This window comes from Squalius cephalus, assembly GCF_949319135.1.
Source record: "Squalius cephalus genome assembly, chromosome: 14".
Classification (NCBI taxonomy): domain Eukaryota; kingdom Metazoa; phylum Chordata; class Actinopteri; order Cypriniformes; family Leuciscidae; genus Squalius; species Squalius cephalus.
The window spans coordinates 3,712,940-3,733,365 of NC_137135.1; the positions used below are offsets into that span (position 1 = coordinate 3,712,940).

Consider the following 20,426-nt stretch of genomic DNA (forward strand, 5'->3'; position numbering starts at 1 on the left):
AATCAGACACACATTTTACATTTAGCAACTCTTAATCCAGTAATACTGCTTCTGCTTATTTTATCTTAAAGAAAGAATAATAATTATTCTAGTTCTTAATAACGTTTCGCATTTCATCTCAATTTTAGTTGTCAAGTTCTCAATTACTTCAATGTTTTTTCTAGGAGTTTATCAATCTGCAATTAGGATTCACACTAACTTTGAGGCGGCTAGCACTCTCCGCTTGTGATGCATTTTTTGCATTTATCATTGTAAATAATCTGTCAGATTAGTCTCTCTATATCATCTAAACCCTTTTAAAGTATTCCATTAAAAACACAATCATCCTTTTAGTTAACGGTACTTTTAGAATATTTTGCAACTTGTCATTATCTGTAATTTTACATCAATCTGCATTCATCAATTCACTAGCTCTTTCCTTTAAAAGGATTCCCTTAAGACTTAAATCTTTCAACCTTCTTTTAATCTTCAATCTTCTTACGACTTCCATCTATTAACTTTCCTTTAACTTTCTTTTCTCCCTTGCACGTTCTCTTCACTTTCTTTTAGCACTGCATTCACATTCTTAGTTCTTTCTCAGACGAAAACTTTAATATCGCCATTTAAATACTGTTCTACTTTCAAAAACCCACATTAATACACGTCACTTTCACGTTATCACTTTCTTTTCTGAGTGTCCATTTACAATTATGGGCTAAATGGCCCCACTGACCACAATTAAAAAAACTCTCTTTACCTATAGTTTGATCATTGAGCTTGCAAACAGCTCCAACTTACTGCACACCCTTGACGCAGTGTGTCCCAATCAGGAATGTAAACAGAGCCACTGATAAGCAGTTCTCTGTATTCTTTTACAGTCCACCAGTGTGGATTCAATCACAATAGCCAAATCATAATCTTCATCATTATTATTGGCAGCACATTCATTTTCATAAGTTGCAATGAAAATCACTCAACATATTCTCAGGGGTTTTCACTAAACATTTTCTTTCTAAACTTCACATTTCTTTGAAGTCAAAGCTTCAGGGCACAGCTGCTTACAGCGTTTGCTCTCTTCTGTCCTACTGTTTGTTTCAGGACTCTTCATAAAGTATAAACATTTGTACTATATGCCATCAATTTCATTAAAACTGTGTTGAAACAGTATTCCTCTATCAAATGGTTAGGCTGCAGAATCAACTTAACGTTATCCATATTTTCTCAGTCCCACTTATCTCTGCTGTTCCACAAAAAAACTAAATATCATATTACTCATCTCTCAATCCCTAAATCGCACAGGCAGCCATTATAGCTGCTTGCTCCAACTCTTGTTATGAAAATTCTCTAGACATCACTATTTTACCAGTAAAATAAAATTGTTTCCCATTTTGCTTAATAAAACTTTTGTTCATCTTTATATCATGTTAATCCCTGTTAATCATACTCAATGCCTTATTTTTATCTAAAAACATACCATTTTTAACTTAATTTGACTTAACAGGCGTTCATAAATTGTTCCACGAACTCTATCTTCCCCTACATGCTAGTTCCTTCTGCATCTGTTCTCTTTTATCTGCAATCCAACAATTCTCTGTTTATAATTTCCATCAGGAAAAACATTCTATCTTTCCCTATCTTTTTTAGTTCAACAAACTACTATCTGTTCACAGTTTTACACACATGCTGAACACGACTACAACAACCTTTTTGTTAAACAATTATCCGTTTCTCAATTTCTTGCATGCATTTCTAGCCGTAATTTTTCATTTGACACAAAATAGGTGTGTAAAAACGATCTGGTTTACTGTTAGATGACCCCATTTTTGGCTGAGTTCCTCCTTTCTGGATTTCACAATTCGACACGTGTCTTACAGAATCTGTCAAACGTCTTTGACAGACCCGATCTTTTACTCCGAGATCGGACGGACCTCTGCTTGTTTACGTTCCACTCAAAGTTTTCTCACGTGCGCTTATTCGCTTGCTCAAGTCTTTTTACTTGATTAATTCAACCTGGTCTTGTAATTACGTTCCACTCAAAGTTCCCCCACGTGCGCTTATTCGCTTGACTCAATTCAATGTGGTAAAACTTCGAGTAGAACACAATCACCCAGAAACTTCTTAATCCTGTTTTAAACTTTCTCTAAGGTTTACATAAATTTCGAGTAGAACGTAATCATCTCAGCAGCTGTGATTTCTCTGAATCACCAGTGGATCCCCTGTCCACTAACGAGCTAAGTGAGGCAGAAACTGGTCTGCTTTGTCAGATCAATTTCTCCCCATAAAAATTTGTGATTAACTGACTCACCTCTCGCTCGTACCAAAAAGCAAAACCCAGCCAACATGGTTCATGTTCACTCACAATTATCAAATTACACTCAACTTCAATAAAACAATTTGCCGTGTCTTACCCAGAGATGCTTTTTTCTGTTTTTCCCGCAATCCGCGGATTCTTTATATTCCTGGTGGGAGCTTCCTCCACTGGCCCTGAATGCGGTATTGCTCTCTCTCCCGTAATCTGTTGAGTTTCTATCTCAAACCGTCGAGGTATGAGACGGCCGCCTGTTGCTGCCGAGGTTGTGCACTTTCCCGTCAAATCCGTTCTCAGGACCAGGAGAAGAAGCGTCCGCACAGGATCCCTCTTCTGACACCAGCTGTAATAGCAATTTTTATCTCACTTGGAAAAACAGCATCACAGGTGTAAGACAACACTCAAAAGGCAAAATTGTAATAAAGAAGAAAAGGCTTTATTCTCTGAGGATTCTTTTCACAGACCGCAGCCACCCAGCCATGAAAAACAAAAAATCCCCCAAACATAATAAAACTAAGACATTTTATACAGGTTTCTAACATCTTGACCACACCTACTTAGTTTTCTGTAACTTTCCAAAAGATACCCCCTATCTTCAACTGGCCTGGACTGGTTTTCTACCCCCCTGTGCAGGTCACACTGTTCTTTGTCCCTGAGAAGCCAAAAGGCCTTCACTTATGACCTAAATTGCCTCCTCTTCCCTCAGGAGAGGGCCTGGTGCTTCGTTTATTAGTTAAATAACCCTGTATTCTTCTAACCAAACTCTTTCTCATGCTCAGGTATAAGTATTTTATTACCCTGTCTTCCTGTCCCTGCTTCAGCTATTAGAAAACCCTCACAGAAACATACGGTCAGATGCTATCACATAGTTAAATGAAATCAACAAGTTTAAATGAACAAAACACAAGAACAATGAATTTTTCATTTACAAATGTATCCATACGATAAGATATTGGAAAGACGGATGAATGGGGTAAGATGTAGAACAACATTTTTCATTAGGCTGTCTGATTATCTCTTGACTCATGTCTGTCTCATCTTTCAATCCACATGTGACAAAACAGTAACACTGAGCAGTAGTTATCAACCCTATCACAAGTGCTACGATAAATAGGTATATTTCAAGTTAATTTTATGAAGTATATGTAGCACCCGGCTCGATACTAGATCCTACAAAATCAAAACCATGGACCAGAAACAGAAGATTTTCAGATCGACTCACAGAAGCAATTATTAGCAAAGATGATAGTAAAAATTAATACAATAAATGAACCACTCGGAATACTGGAATGTAGCTAATTAAAAGGTAAGTGTATTTCTTTTCTCTTTGTTTGTTGTCTTGCATATGTTGTATTTTTCGAAATTGGCAGAATGAAATAAAACAAAATAAAAAGAAATGGATAACAGTAACACACAGTATTTGAAATAAATGAAATGATAAATGATAAACACAGAAACAGTCAACAATTCCCAATGTCAGTTTCTGAAATTTGACCTCGGTGTCTCAATTTCAAGTTCAATGTCTCAATTTCAAATCCCCCCGCCAAAAAATAGGAATGTTCATAAAAAATGAATTAATGAGTTCAGTCCATGAAGATAGAAGAAGAAGAAGAAAAAAAAAAAACTTTGTCCTCAGGGAAATCCAGGAAAAATTTGGAAAAAGAAAAAAAACGTAATGTGTGCAGTCTGTCCTACCAATCAGAAAAATCTTTCTTGCAACTGTCACAACTCTTTTGCTCTGTTTCCAGGTACGAGAATATGGGATGGCTCGCCAGTCCAAACTAGGGATAAGGATCCACAGCCAGGACAGAATTCAAGATCACAGCAGCAATTCAGAACTCACAAAAGAGAGAAATAAAACAAGAAACACAAAAAACCCGGCCTTGCAAAAACAAAGCCAAAACAATCATCAGTTAAAGTCCACATGAAATCAAAATTGACCATATTTACTTTGTTTGCCTAAATTGATCGTTTTGTGGTGAACAATTCATCCATGCAAGTCAATCCACACAAAAAAAATGTTTGGCTTCGTAATCTTTAATCAAAATCTGAAAATGCCCCTCCCCTCTGCTTTGGAGGACCTTCCCTGATGACGTAGGTTTGAGGACTTGGGTTGTGAAACGCTTAACCGCTCCCCTCAAACCGTTAGTCTGTTATGAGCAGAGATGGAGAGGAGGAGCGCTAGAGTAAAACCCTGCCCTCTGTTCAATATTCCGTTTCACTGGGAAATACGTCACAACACTGGAGAAAAGTCGTTTGCAACTTCCGGTTCACGCGGACTTTAAACTCATTCAAATAAACAGTTTCAAATTACTAAAATGTCTGTTTCAATTATTTGGATACAGGAAACAAATACATGCTAGTCACCATGTGCTTACACACTAGAGTCTATATGCAGAGCTAGCAAAGCTAGCACCGCATGGCACACACTTTACAATAGAGAAAAATATAATCTCAACAAAAAGTATGTCTTTCAAACATTTAAACATAACTATATGCACTAACATATTATATCAAAAACACTTAAAGCATTTTCAAACAATTTTTTTTACATCACTCATCATTTTTTTCAATGTACACATTAAGATTACAAAAACAGTATCCACATTCCCAAAATACATTTCTTATAAAGAAATCGGTACTCACCAAGAAGAAATATAAATCAGAGAACAAAAGGAAGAAAAAGTTTCAAGGAAAAAGATCGCCAGATTGATCCTATCACGTTAGTTTTATCTTCTCGTCGCAATCAGGTTCACAACGAACTTCTCAAAACTCAAACATAAATCCACTTCTCACTTTTAACGATCTATTGCTGGATTATTAAGCAGCTATTCTCAAATCATTTACTCTGCTATCACTGTCGTGTCGTTCGGTATCTCTCGTGTCTCTCGTGTCGTTCGGTATCTCTCTCACTCTCTCTCATCTCTGCTTGTACGCGATCTTTTTTTTTGGAAACTTTCCAACAGGGGCGGAGCTAACCTTTCACCTCACCATTAAGGATTTAGTTGTTTTGGATTATTTATAATGAAATAAATTAATTTTACTTTGTGTTGTTCTTTTCTTACTATTTGTTTATAGTGATATAAATAAAAGAATACTAATTATTAATATTAGTGACCCGAGTTAATGACCTGGGTTACATACTTAAGTAATGTTCAAGTATATTTGTAAGTATACTTTATGTAATAAGTATACTAATATCAGTGTGTACTTGTAGTACATTTGTAAGTGTACTATTTCAATACTGCTTGGGACTAAATTGGCACACTTTTAGTATATAAAAGTATACGTTTAAGTGTACTACAAGTGTAAACTAAGCACACAACTAGGTTTCTTATTTTTAATGCATCTTTACTACAAGTGAACTTATAAGTATACTATTAGTTTACTATTTTAAAACCAGCAGTACATTTTTTAGTTTATGAAAGTACACACTGAAGTGTACTTTCAGTAAACTACTAGTTTAGTAGTAGTTTATACTGCAAGTATACTTGTAAGTTTTCTTTAAGTGAAGATAAAATTATACTATTTATATATTATTTTGCACTTGCAGTATACTACTATGTTCAAATGTAGATATTATTTTTTATACTTGAAAAATACCTTTAACTGTACTTTAATTTTAAAAACATTTTATTAGCTTCATGCATCCTTTTTTATCAACACTTGAATGTCGGTAAGTTTCATAAAGGCAACATTTTAAACAAAGAATTTGAGAAAATCACATTTTTGTCAAAGACTGCGCCTTGATCAGATTTAGAATGGTGATCAAAACAGGAAAACACAAATGGAGTAGATCGAGTCCAACACCCCAAAGCTTCACAGTCATGTGTTATGCTTCATTTCATTTGGTAACATTAAGCAGTTTTGATTTACAAGCTGTTTCATGTTTGATGATCACGTTATTTTACATTTGAGTGAGTAATCTACTATCACTTGGTTCAGCTTCTTCTTCTCTTGTGTTTTGATCCAGAGTTTCTGTATTAGAAGATGTGTCATAGCGCATCCTTCCTACCGTATAACAGTCAAAGCATGGATAGCTGGAAAATTCAGTCAATGGTGAGGAAAGAGTAAAGCAGAATTAAAGTAAATTCCGATGTACCGATGCCAGTGAACTAGCTAACACAAAATTTCAGATATGCAGAATTAGAAACATATGTTTTATGTCAATATTCTAAACAATATTTTCATAAGTTTCATAAGACTATATATGAAAACTATGTAAAAAAAAAGTTTATTTATTAGGCTACTCGATCAAAACAGTTAACAAACTACAAGCCAAGTATACTTTAAATACTTAATTATACTTTTAAGTATATCTTGATAAAAAGATAGAGTACAAGTACAGGCCAAATATAATTGGACTTTTCACTCAGTATAAGTCAAGTACACTTAAGTGTAATTAAGTGTATTTCTACGAAGTACATAAAGTGTATTTATAATTATATACAATTTTGACTAAAAGTATACTTTCTTATTGTTTGTTTAAAATAAGTATACTAATAGAAAACTTGAATTTACTTCTTTTTCATAAGGGACATACTGTAAATCCTAAACAAAAACAACAATGCAAATGGAATGTGACAACAGATTCTTATTTTTTATTGAGCTTACAAAAAATACATAAGTACTCTTGTTAACTAAATGATGTTCCAAGTAAGAACGGCAGTATATAGAGCTAAGTACAAACATCATTATTTGAATGGTAAAATCATTACAGTAACATCACTGAACTGTGTGTGTGTGTGTGTGTGTGTGTGTGTGTGTGTGTGTGTGTGTGTGTGTGTGTGTGTGTGTGTGTGTGTGTGTGTGTGTGTGTGTCTGCAGGGGAAGGCAGCAGAGGTCGAAGTGCGCTGGCTACCTTGCTCTTCCTGGTAAGTGATGGCTGATGTCATTTAATCCATAACCACACACAGTCTTAGTGTTTTAAAATCTGGTCCCTTTCAGCCTTCAAAGTGAACTTTGAAGTGAAAGTGGGACTGATAATTGTTTTGGGCACAAGGAACTATCTAAGCATACTCGGATCCCTTTTAAAGTGAACTGAACTGAGACCACATGAGAACATGTGCACACCAGCCTTCAAGTCATGAAGTCATCTGGCTCAAGTTTGGTCATACGACATCTGAAGCAAATGCATTCTAACCGGTTTGCCCTATACATTTGCTAATTCTATTTTGTTTATTTGGATTATTTTAAAAGGTGTTTGCCAAACAGCAGTTATTTTTATAAAGTGAAACCTCCCATTATGAACCAAATGTAGTCCAATTAAAATGGCTTGTGCGGTCAAATGAACCAAAAACAACTCTTGTCTCTTTGTGTTCACATTATGAGTTCACTTAAAGATAATGCAGATCACTTTCTAGTCCACTTCAGCTCTGATGGGGTCTTAAGCCCAATTCATAGTTCCATGTAGATGTGACGCAGATGCCTTTGTGGTGCCATTGCGTCTTTGCTGACCCCTCTGTGATCAACATAGAGGCCTTTAACCACATCATTTCTGATGTGGTTAACCCGATGCAGAACTTCAAAGGGTTGACTGTAGGGATGACTGTGTCCAAGCGACTGAGTCCAGTAGTTTTCACTTGGAACAAAATGACTGCTGTTTGACAAACGCCATTTAAAATAAACCAAAAGAAATTATCCAACAGAAAAAGGGTAAACCTTTATTTTTCAGCTTCAGATGACATATCTTCAAACTTGAGCCTGAAGACTAGTTGTGAGCTGTAGGCTGTACTGTATATGCTGTGTGTAAGATGACTTGTGGACTATTTACAGTGGCAGAGTCTGGGATGACACATGGGAGCCGGCCAGCAAATTCGCTAATACTAATACTGTTACTAATACTATTACTAATACTTATACTGGTGTACTATTTGTTTTGTATATATTTGTCAATAATTAAATTCACTATTGTTACATTTTATGATTTGTCTGTCCATCATTGACTGCACTGAATAATTAATGTGTCATGACTTTGTGCTGTATATTTGATGGGAAAAGTAAGATAGCGGAAAGTTGCATGTAGTGACAGTCAAGTCAAGTCACCTTTATTTAGATAGCACTTTTTACAATACAGATTGTATCAAAGCAGCTTCACAGTGATAACATGAAAATAATACAACAAAGTTTGTTTCTAGAAGAAAATTATGTCCTCGTCCACCTTAAGGCAGATTAGCAAGCCAAACTAAGCAAGCCAAAACCCAATGGCCTAAAGCAACCAGAACAAGTACCAAATTGGCATTATACTAACTGATCGTGAAAAATTTTGTCAGTATTTATGGTAATTTTGGAGCAAAGTAAATGGGCTCCTATCCCTGGTGACAGAAGCCTCCGTCATCAGGATGTATTACTGAAAGACTGCATCCTTTTTTACCTCTGATCGCTTGCACACAACACTGTATTTTTTTTTATCATGGTTGTCTGTTCAGAACAATTATGAGAGTTCTCAAGACATTTCAAACATTCCCAATGAAGAGAAGAGGCACATTTATCAATTTCCATCAATGGTACATGGGTCAGCAATGATTTTTCAGGTCAAGAAAGAACTATGACAAAAAATATGAAAGTGAATTGAAATCACACAAATTTTTCATCCTCTGTGTCAACAATTAACATACAGTATGTGCATGACATAAGGTGTATGTGCATAAACACTTCAGAGATCAGAAAGACCGGAGACATGAGCCTGAGAAATTGTTAAAGCCAGGAACATTTCCAGCTTGGCCATCATTATAATTTGAAAGTCTAATGTTTTCTTGTCATAAAACCAGGGAGAGGTAGGTTCTCAAGACTTTCCTATGTTTCCCTGACAATATGGAACGTGCTGGGACTCTGAGGACATGGATCTGGTCACCCTGGAATTACTTGACTGTGGGCGGTTTACTAAGGCCTATGACAGTGGTAGGAAATCTAAGGCCTGGCTGTGCAATGTGGGCCACATGTGGCCTGATGTGCTGTTTAATCTGGCCTATGTCTTCATGATCAAAGGCCTCTGGTCTTAATTGTCAGGAAAATGTTGCATTATTCATGAAATATACTCAGTCCCCACTTATTCTAACCCTAACCCTAACCCTAAATCTTTATTCTCCATGCCAAGTATGAGCTCTTATCCTCAGGCATAAGATATAGGGGACCCCAATGTAAACTAAATATTTCTAAACTATAGGCCTAATCTAAACCTACCTCAATTAAAAATTTAAATAATGTTGCTTGAGGCTGCAGCAGTTGTGCAATAGCTTCATGATATAATGCATATAGGGTTGTGTGTAGGTTGAAAGATGAGCAATAGACTGTGGCTTTGATGTGTGATTACAAAGGCCTGGTAGGGACTGACCCTGTGATACATGATGGGCAGCTATGGAGTGATTTGCAGTGGTGGTAGTGCAAAAGTAAACATTGCAGGGATTTAATCAGTGCAACGCTGTGCATGTTTAATATGACTATGGAAAAAAGAGTGTGAGCATAATAGTATTGCTTAACAAAAACAATACAAAGAAGATCAAATAAATAGAACAACAGAACCTTAAATATATTTATAAAAAAGAAAAAAGATTATTCAAGCCAACAGGGGTAAATGTTGGAACCACAGCCCAGAATGTGTAGAGGGGCTAATGTAGCCTGTAAGACAGTGAAATGGATAGTGGATACTAGACAATAGACAAAGTGATGTGATGGTTGTCGCAGGGTGAGACTCATGCTGAAAAGTCCATTTCTCCCCTAACCTTTTCTGTGACATTGAGTTGCTGGTTTGCCCTGGAGACAAAGGACCTCCTCGTTGTTGAGCATGACAGAAGACTGCTACTGCAAATTATCCTCAGTTTGTTAAATGATTAACCTCAGCTCCATGCCAAACACAGAGCCAGCTTTCCTTACCAACCTGTCCCAGTGGCCCTCTTCTTAATGCTGCCTCCCCAGCACACAACAGCATAAAAATAGGACTCTGGCCATGTTTAGTCTTGCTCAGAGTCACTGCTGGTATGGTACTCCTCAGAATCACTATCAAAGTTAATTTCTGTTTCAGTCAGAACTTGAAGATAACATTTCTTTGCATGCTTTGCCAGGCTGTTGCTTGCTTCCTTGTTCTTCATCGTCAAGCTCTGTAGACCTCGGATACCATCTTGAAGCAGGCCCCACGTCTCACCTTACATGTTAAAACACATTGAGCCTTTATTAATTAGAAACATTCAGAAACATTGTAATGTATGCCAAGTATAACAAATACATACCTGATGTCACATTAGAAAGCTGGGATGACATCTGCTTCAGGGTGTCTGCACAGGTGCAAAGAGACTTCCAATGTTTGTTCATCTCTGCAATAAGAATCCTCTTCTCCTCCTCTAGTCTCCTTACTGCCATCACAATGTCGAACGCCTTCCTCTTTGTCCTTAGATCTACAGAGTCTGAAATACATAGATGAAACATAAGTCAGTTGTAATTAAGATTAGTATTTAAATATTTTCTGGGGTTACAATCGAGGCATGACAGATTTTGTCCTACTATGTGACTATTTCACAATGTCAGTTGTTCTGCATTAGGAACCAAGGTGTTATACTTTTCCACTACAGAATTTAAGATTTTTTTTTTCCTCCCTGATCTTTCTGCGGATTCGGGCACGTCCTTTGCATCCGTCACTATCCTTATAAAGACGCTGGGACCTCCTCTTAACACTTGCCACCAGCTCGTCCTCTATTCGGCTGACAACAGCGGCAACATCAGCATCATTTGGGGATGTTGTTGCTGAGAGGAAGCAATGAAGAGATAAGAAATATGCTTATTGATTCCATGAAAAAAGTATTTTTGCTGTATGAGCAAAATAAAGCCTCAACAATCTTTTCATATTTCTCTGTAACTGAGAGGCTACACTTGTTGCTAAGTTTGAGTATAGTTAGGTTCTTTATTGTCCCCATGGGGATAATCTTGTCCACACATCATCAGCAATCAGAGTATGTGCTCTTTGACTACGATTACAATGAGCCTCTTTGGAATTACAGCCAAGCTTAGTCAGAAGTGATACATCAAGCACCATATCAAACAGTATAAAACAGTATATCCTACCTTCTGCCCACTCATTGACATCAAAGATCCACCTCTCCAGTTGATTGTCTGAGATGTCCATTGCCGTTTTCATGGCCTCCAGGTTATGCAACTGGCATTGCAGGGCTATTTTGGCCTTCAAACATAAATGACAATGAGGGAAACGCCTACAACTTTGACAATTGTTGATAAGGATTGTGAAGTACATTCACTATTAGAAAACCACATACAACACTAATTAAATATACAGTATATTCGTATATACGTGGACTATCAATATATATGGTATGAACATTTAATATTTTATTTTACAATATCGCTATGCATTTTGCATAAGGGAAAACTGGTGTCTTTACCTTCCGATATCGGCGGGCAAGGGTAGAAGCCAAGTTGTCAAACTTTTGTTGGTTCCAGCGCATGGCCATGATCGTCAGCATGTCTATGCGTCCTGCAAAAATAAAAAATATGAGATCATCACCCTTCTTTCCAGTAGCAGTAGGAAAAGAAACTGTGCAGACTTGAATCACAAACTTTTCAGAGATAATAACTTGCAGTACAGTACTATGGAACTACTAATCTCTAACAATCTCTGTAAAGCTGCTTTGAAACAATCTAAATTGTTAAAAGCGCTATATAAATGAAGATGACTTGACTTGACTAATCTGCTGTCTTGTGCCATTTGATTACTGTCCCATGAAAGGGTTAGGTAAATAGCAGAGGATATTGAAGAAATAGCTTGAAACAGTGGCGCAGGACAGTAGTCAAATGGCATAGAGCACTATGGCAGGACAGTAGGTGAATGGTACTCTGATGTGTATTTTTTATATCGCACTGCCCTTCCTTATTATCCTCACGGCAAATAAAATAGGATGATGGTATTGTAATCGATCCATCCATTTATGTTGAATATTCTGAGCTTTATATTTTCAGAGTCAGCATATATGCATGAGCTCAAAGTGGCTCACCATTGTCACCAGGATCAAAATTTACTGGTTACCTTACCTGCTTTTGACATGTGCTTTGTCGTAACAGCAATCCTTGAGAGGAAGGCGTTGCACTGCTCCACCTCTTCCCCAAGAGTCGAACCAGCCCCCTCCTGATATGCTCCACTCCATTTTACCTTTAAAAAAGAAAACAAAAAAAGAAAACCTAAGTGGCAACAATCTTATGCAGGATTTCAGGGAAAGAAAATGTCATGGACAATAATTTTTTCTTCCCTCACATTTGAAATCATGAGCTTTGGCATGAAAAACAGAAAGAAATGGCCTCATGGTGAGGAGATCCTGAAGCTCAGGGCATTTCTCTGTCACTCTCTGGAGGTAAGGCCAGTACTTGCTTGCCACATCCATTGCAAAAAATTTAACTGGCTTACAGGCCATTTGCTTTTGGAGGTACAGGGGGTAGGCAAAAATCTCCCCCCTGAACATATTGAGGGCACGAAGGAGAACCCCATGACGACATACAGCGAGTTCCAGGCCCTCCTCGTCTGTTTTTCCTGAGGACTTCTGAGACGTTTCACGCGCCGCTGACCATTGCCCTCCACAGACACCTCTTCCAGAGACCTAAAACATGGAAGATGGTTAACAGTCCAAACTTGTTCAAACAAAGTCCTCTGTAGGACGTGGTGTTTTATAGGTAAATATAGTGAAGTTGTGCAAGTTTACATGACTGGTTGAGGTATGGACATAGTCCACGAATTTTGCGACGTCATCATCATTCGCGATGAACACGCCATCAAAGATGGCTTTTTCCTCCGATCTAAATAAAAGAGATACATATTAACTTTAAATATTCATATGATTTTGAATTCACAGCAGTTACTTTCAAAGTAATGGACCGTCAATGCACACACAGTACCTTGCTGCACTCTCGAATCTGTAGTGCTTGCGGTTTCCATCAACGGATACTGCAAGCATGTCTGGGCTGCAAGCTGGGCAGTCAAAGTGGTCCTCCTGGCATAATTTGTCCACTTCGAATCGGACAGCTTCCCACTCCAAGAAGCTTTTCCGGAAGCTGTCTGCTGTGATGTTTCCGCTCTGTTTCAAAGAAGAGTTCAGTAAAAGAGAACAGTAAAAAGGATCAAATTAAACAATATACTACACTTAAGTAAAATGTTCTAAATGGATACATTTTGGGATGTACAAACTTTGTTACCACTCCTTAGAATACATATCAAAGGAAATAAACAATGTGTAAACTTCACTCATACACTATACACTGGTGTATTTGGGGGACCTGGCCATTAAACATACAGGATATTGTTATACGCAAAGAGGGCTACAATGGCTTCATACTGTTTAGAAGTAAGCCTGTGCAATGTTTGGCCCATTAATCCAAGGGAACACTTCTGGGATCAGAAAATGATATTGGGGAGAAGATGTCAAAGTCGGTAGCCAATGGAGTTGAATTCGAGATCTTCAGAATTACCTGTTTTTTCATAAATGTCTCAGTGCAAACTGCTGATGAGAGAACATGAGTTTACGGTTGTCTATAAAGGGTCTAATTTTAACACAACTTTTTTCCTAAACAGTGCAAATGTTCATGTGTACTATCATCATCATGCCCTCATAGTATTATATATGGAGTTACGCAATTATTACCACAAATACTTACACGGCCAAAGCGAACAGTGCGTTGATCCAGCATTCTAAGAAATGCTTGGCTAGACATCCCTGGTGCAGCCATCTTCAACTCTTCAAAAGAAAAAAGGACATCTGTTGCGTACACAGTTGAATAGTGAGAAGTGGCAGGCCAGTAGTCATTACGGATCAGGTCATCCACTCCAGGACTCCAATAAGTGGCTTCACATGCTTTGCATATAATCTGAGGCAATCTGAGATCATATCGCCCTGGAAAAAGAAGGAAATATATACACAAAGTTAATTCTGACAGACCAAACTGTGTCACTCTGACAACTGATATGGGAACATTTGACTAAGGATGGATCAGGAGGACACTTCTACAAACATTCTGTAAGGCACTCTATTGGAAGTCACACTTTTGTCAGGCAAATTAACTATCCCCATTCAAACAAAGGTTAATTGTTTTCCTCCACATAGGTGGGCCCAGCCAATCTAATCAACACACAACCTATTGACAACTCTGGATTTCCGTCCATGATAAAGAAAATCAGAGAAAATCAAAAAGAAAATTCGACAGAAGTGACCCCCACCCAAACCCATAAAGTTCTTCTTACCATTCATTGTAACCACAACTATGGACTGTCCTGCGATGACACTGGACGATACTTGTAGACAACCGCATATTGTCTCTGGCAGCTCCAAAGGAACAAGAAGCTCTTGAAAAAAAAACAAAAAAAAACACATGGATGAGAATTAAAGAATAACATTTATTTACTGGCAACTATTTTAAATAAGATGCACTTGACAGCTTCATCGACCTATCAGAAAACAGTATTTCGTTTTTCAGTCAAGTCTAAGAATGTGACTTAAAAATGACAACTTACCACACTGGGTTAGAGCCCTCTCCACAACACAAGTTGTGGGAGGCAATGGATGAAAAAATGCACGTGTCATCGAATCCCTGTTGTGGAACACTTGACCTTGGTGGACCCTGACATCACACTGGCCACAGAGGAATGGGTGTGGTCGGCAGTCACAACAATGGATAACGGCTGGACCATTTCCACAATGTTGGCAGATCCGAGTTGCCGCATGTTGTCGAGCCACCATGGTGTTGACCAGTCGGGGTCTCTCTTTCTCCCACCACCCTGATATGAGGCTCTTTCGGGTCGACCAGTCTGTTGAGGCTTGAAGTGCCGTTTCATCTTCATGTATGTCCTCACCCAGTGAGTGTTTAAGCTCTTGAAGGAAGGACTCTGTTAAAACAATGCACAATATTTTAAAAACAGTAGTTTATTATAACAAATAGAATAGCATTGAACAATGGCGATTTTATAATAAATGAACATACTGTTTTGAACCAGTGAAGTCAAAATAAATCACACACACTGCAGTAACGGAAGGAAAGTCACTGGTCATTTCCGCACTGGTTTCCGGAGCCCTGACATGAGAGACACCAGTCTTTCGACTCTGGCTGTGACTGAGACCTGCTGTAGCAAAAAAGCTGTTGCTTTTTACACTCAATGACACAAACTTTACCTGATGCTAGGCACAGGTACGTAATAATAACCTCAGATATATTCTAATTCAGACCCATGACTTGTGATCATGTTGTATACCTTTCTAAGATGCAAAACTAGATCTTGAGTCTACATTTTAATAAACATTAATGTAAAAAAATCGTACCTGCTTTGTTTCCGGGATGATCTGGGCCTGCCGTAAATAATTTTTCCATCACTGTCCCTCTTAATCCACCTAACATCTTGCTTGCTGTTTGATGGCCAGCTGGTGGACGGATTACTAGTGGAAGGCTGACTGGTGGATGGTTCTGCTTCCTGGTGCATGCCAATGAGCTGTTGGAGGTGAGCTTGATGTTCAGCCTGATCAACAAGGTCACTCATCTCATTCAGGAGACGGTCCATCTCAAGATCAGAGATGGCACAAAATATAAACACACTTTAAACACACAGGGACAAAAAAAAAAAACCCAAACAAACAAACAACAAAAACTCAGGGGGAGGGGGGAGACAGTAAGACAGCAAGAGAGAGAGAGAGAACACAATACAACAGTAGAGAGAGTTACAAGATACAAGACAAATGTGGCTCTTAAAAGTGACTTTTTTTCGGTGTAATAAAGTGCTTTTTTTTTTTTTTTTAAAGGACAGGGAATAAGGAACTTGCAGAGAAAGAGAAGAACAAATCAAAAAAGAATAGATCACCAAACTACATATTACAATATGAATAACTACTAGGCTAAGAAGTTAAGTAAATGGTGCTCTTGTTCATTCATGCAATCACAATATCATAAAAAATGAATGACTTTAAAAAGAAGTCATTGTGTGAGCTAGGGTTCATGATATTTTGAACACATCCTTGTTCTGCCTTAATTCAAATGGATATACAAACAGGAATAACATGATCAGGATACTTGTATAAACTTTGCCTTGCCAGACTTAAACTGTTATAAATGTTATATATATATATATATATATATATATATATATATATATATATATATATATATATATAATATCCCCAATAATCCCTCAATAAGCATTTACACTTCCAAAATAAAATTATGAGTTTATCAAAATGGACTGCATTTATTTATAGCGCTTGCAACAGACTCATCATTACCACCAAAGCGCTTTACAGATTGCCTCACATTCACCCATTCATTCATACACCGACGACGGTATCCTGAATTCCTGATATATATAGGCCTACAACATGTTTTTTTTTTTTATAAACTCGCAATTTTATTAATTTTGGACGTGTTTGGTCGCACACAGCGACGTGTTGCACAAAACTGCGCCAAAATATCAATCATAATTAAAAAGTCTTAATATTTTTTTATAATATTTTTTAATATAATTTTAAAGGGGTCAGCATAAATGTCTAAGTGAAGGAAACACATATATGTAGCCAATAAACACACCACTTCCCAGAATGCATCCATCTCTTTGCCAAAGGATATGTCCATATTAAGCAATATAAACATTTCTGCAGTAGGCTATTCATTTATTACAATTTCATAATCAGCGTTGAGATGAAAGTTCTATAGGGTTTTTTTTTTTTTTGTCGCAAAAAAAGCAAAGTTGTAGGCTCACATAAGCAATTGCAAATTGAAATACCATCGGCAAAATATCCCACCTAATTTAAGGCATATTTTAAGCCTACAGCAAATATGCAGTCCTGCAATTATGTCGTTTTAATGTAGCCCAAAATTATATAAAAATAAAAAAAAAGAGAGAGAAAAAAGTCGTGATACCGATTTAGACAATTAAGGGTTTCTGCCCCACGAAAATGTATGGTCACCGCGCCAATGATTGTAACAGTATATGCGCCGCACAATACTATAAAATACACATTTGCAGCATAATTAATCGCCTGAAACCATACTTTCCAGCTGGATGGATAACCCCCATTTCGTCAAAATCCAAAGATGAGGGATTTGCATTCAAATATCAGACGACCCTCTCCGTTGTCAAGCGACGAATAGGGGCTACCCTCAACGTCGGCTTATGGACGTGAGGGGAAAATGATCAAACTATGTGATCGAAAATGATAAAATATCCCACCTAAATTAAGGCATATTTTAAGCATACAGCAAATATAAAGTCCTGTAATTATGTAATTTTAATGTAGCCCAAAATTAAATAAAAAAGAGAAAGGAAAAAGTCGTGATACCGATTCAGACAAGGGTTTCAAATTCTGCCCCACGAAAATGTATGCTCACCGCACCAATGAATGATTGTAACAGTATATGCGCCGCGTGCTACTGCAAAATACACATTTGCAGCATAAAATCAATCGCCTAAAACCATACTTTCCAGCGCAGGCAAACCGCTGGATGGATAACCCCTTTTCGTCAAAATTCAAAGATGAGGGATTTGCACTCAAATCTACGGTGGCCGAGAGGTGCAAAACAAATCACAATTACAAAAACAAAATAACAATTCAGAAAACAAAATAACAATTCAGAAAACACAACGACAATTTAGAAAACAAAATAACAATTCAGAAAACACAACGACAATTCAGAAAACACAATAACAATTCAGAAAACACAACGACATTTCAGAAAACACAACGACATTTCAGAAAACACAACGACAATTCATACAAAACGGAAAAGGTAGGTATATTTTGAGAATGACGTACTTATCACTGATTGGACGAGACACCTGTCAATCAAGAAATTTGTGATCAACTTTGTTTTGCTATGCGAAAATAGAACACATAAACTTTACTTTGAAGAAGGACATTCATGTGCCGTGATTGTGGACATGCTGGCGACATACCACATAATATTTACTATATTAATAGTGTGTCATGAGTTTAGTATGCCTGAGCACATGGTTAGCATGAGTGTTTCGCGATTAGCGCGATAGCCCGCTATTCATTATAACTGGTCATTATGTCGATGTTATTTGAGTGTATGAGAGTACATGATGTTGTTTCAGTCTTATTTTGTTTATAAAAAGCATGAGATTAGAGTGTTACTACCAGCTGCCACACGTCATTTTGGGGCTAGCTAGAGCATGCGAACTGCACAGAGAGAGTGTTAAATAGCTTGTTGATCATATTTTTCCTTCTAGTGTGATGGAATGTTTAAAGTCACTTATGTCTACAACGGTCATTACTCTAAAAAATGTGATATACATGTTGAGAATGTATGTTTTGAGCTTTTGTTATGCATATTCTCTTATGCTTCATTCTGAGTAAATACACCAACAAAGAAGCCATCACTGCAATGCTCTCTTTTATTTCATTTTTCAACATACCACTACATTAAAAGCTGCGTCGACCAGGACAGTTGTTCGGCTACCGGACAATGTGGTTAGTAGCCTACTTCTGCAGAAGTTGCGTGTTAAACGTGATGACATATGCGGCTGCTGCAAGAACTCAACCCACCAGGGACAGAACAAGGACACGTCGTAGATTCGTTAGGTAACGTTACCTATCACTCCACGGGACCGAACTTTGCTCCATGGCACGTTGATGGGTACGATTTGTTTCTACCGGTACTTCTAGACAGTATCGCTTGATTCCGGTTCTGGCTTGATTGACAGGTGTCTCGTCCATTCAGCGATAAGTACGTCATTCTCAAAATATACCTACCTTTTCCGTGTTTTCTGAAATGTCGTTGTGTTTTCTGAATTGTCGTTGTGTTTTCTGAATTGTTATTTTGTTTTCTAAATTGTCGTTGTGTTTTCTGAAATGTCGTTGTGTTTTCTGAATTGTTATTGTGTTTTCTGAATTGTTATTTTGTTTTTGTAATTGTGATTTGTTTTGCACCTCTCGGCCACCGTACAAATCTATCGGACGACCCTCTCCGTTATCAAGCGACGAATAGCGGGTACCCTCAACGTCGAGGAGGATCCGACTGCGGCATGGGCGTTCCAGACGAGCCACAGAAACTCCCCAATGGGCATTCCTGTAGCGTTTTATCAACCAATCAGAAAGAGTTTATGCCTTCTGGGAATTTCCGTTTTTTGGGAATAAGGTAAACGTCTTTACGAGTCTTTCTATGGTAGAAGCTACGTCAAAGAGTTAGCGTATTTGTTTCATGAGAAGTTATGTCCGTAAGTATTATTTATTTGTACAGTTTGAGCAATTCCAGCGTCGTGTTAGAGTGTGGTCGGACCATTTTTTACAGTCTATGGGTCGGACCCTCCTCGGTGATAACGAAAGCAAGCAAGTTAGATAACGATGGCATAGCATGGGTAACGTTATAGGCTCGACATAAGCCGTAGTTCTAGGTTCAGCTAGCCAAAACGGAGTTAGATTGGTTTTATATATAATCTATGATTACTTAGGTAAGTTAAATACTGACAAAACTAGTCATCGTGTTTTTGTGGCAAAGTTAAAAACATGTCAGCAACGCACATTTTTTCTTTCCATCTAAACTTCATTCAAAGTAAAGATGTAAGAAATTGTATGCATCCGTGTTGCTTGTTTGTTGAACACGCAAGTTCAAGCAGCAGCAATAGTATACGAATACATTTGAGTTTGGTTAATGTTCTCCATACGTCTTCCTTTCACTGTAGTTACACACACACACACACAAACACAATGTTAAACACACTATAACAAGACATTGTTATACCACATGCAAGACATTAATGCCTACAAATGTTTGCTTTGTTTGAGGGGTAACTTAGCTTAGTTGATATTAGTTTGTATAGTTAATGTTAGTTGATAGGCTATAACTTAGAGTTAGTTTGTATTTAGAAGTTAAGTTTTTATTTTTATTTTATTTTTTTACATTGTATTTTTATACTGCATGACAAAGTTTTCTTAAGTTTGCTACGTAAAATAAATGGTCTTTGTGTCTTTATTGAAAATATCCATATTCAGCCAAGTATTAGTGTGTGTAAATAAGGGAACCCTTGTGAACTATGCTGTCTGATTGTAAATAAATGCTCCTCGTATCTTAAACAAATTTGCTCAATGCCCAGGTGATATTAAAATCCATACTTCAGTTCGGCCATTGTTGTTGGGATATACACAGGGAATAT

At 37.4% G+C, this 20,426-nt stretch overlaps 1 protein-coding gene across 1 annotated transcript; it reads right to left on the reverse strand.

The window, feature by feature from the left end:
• Positions 1 to 8,304: 8,304 nt before the first annotated feature.
• On the reverse strand, positions 8,305 to 15,853 carry LOC307171197 (uncharacterized protein). Its single transcript, XM_079892681.1, has 12 exons — positions 15,589 to 15,853; positions 14,787 to 15,158; positions 14,517 to 14,618; positions 13,934 to 14,169; positions 13,178 to 13,356; positions 12,985 to 13,078; positions 12,543 to 12,882; positions 12,323 to 12,440; positions 11,677 to 11,768; positions 11,342 to 11,456; positions 10,513 to 11,023; positions 8,305 to 10,427 (listed from the first exon to the last, which is right to left on the reverse strand). Exons 1-9 carry the CDS (start codon positions 15,662 to 15,664, stop codon positions 11,714 to 11,716), a joined length of 1,572 nt encoding a protein of 523 aa, XP_079748807.1. The 5' UTR covers positions 15,665 to 15,853; the 3' UTR covers positions 8,305 to 10,427; positions 10,513 to 11,023; positions 11,342 to 11,456; positions 11,677 to 11,713.
• Positions 15,854 to 20,426: the final 4,573 nt, after the last annotated feature.

Excerpts from the sequence above, each read along its gene's own strand:
- LOC307171197 (XM_079892681.1), bottom strand. The coding sequence starts at position 15,664 with ATGTTAGGTGGATTAAGAGGGACAGTGATGGAAAAATTATTTACGGCA. Across the intron at positions 13,357-13,933 it reads GCACTGTTCGCTTTGGCCGT|AGCGGAAACATCACAGCAGA; the intron begins GTAAGTATTTGT and ends TCTTTGAAACAG. Across the intron at positions 13,079-13,177 it reads AGATTCGAGAGTGCAGCAAG|ATCGGAGGAAAAAGCCATCT; the intron begins GTACTGTGTGTG and ends TCTTTTATTTAG.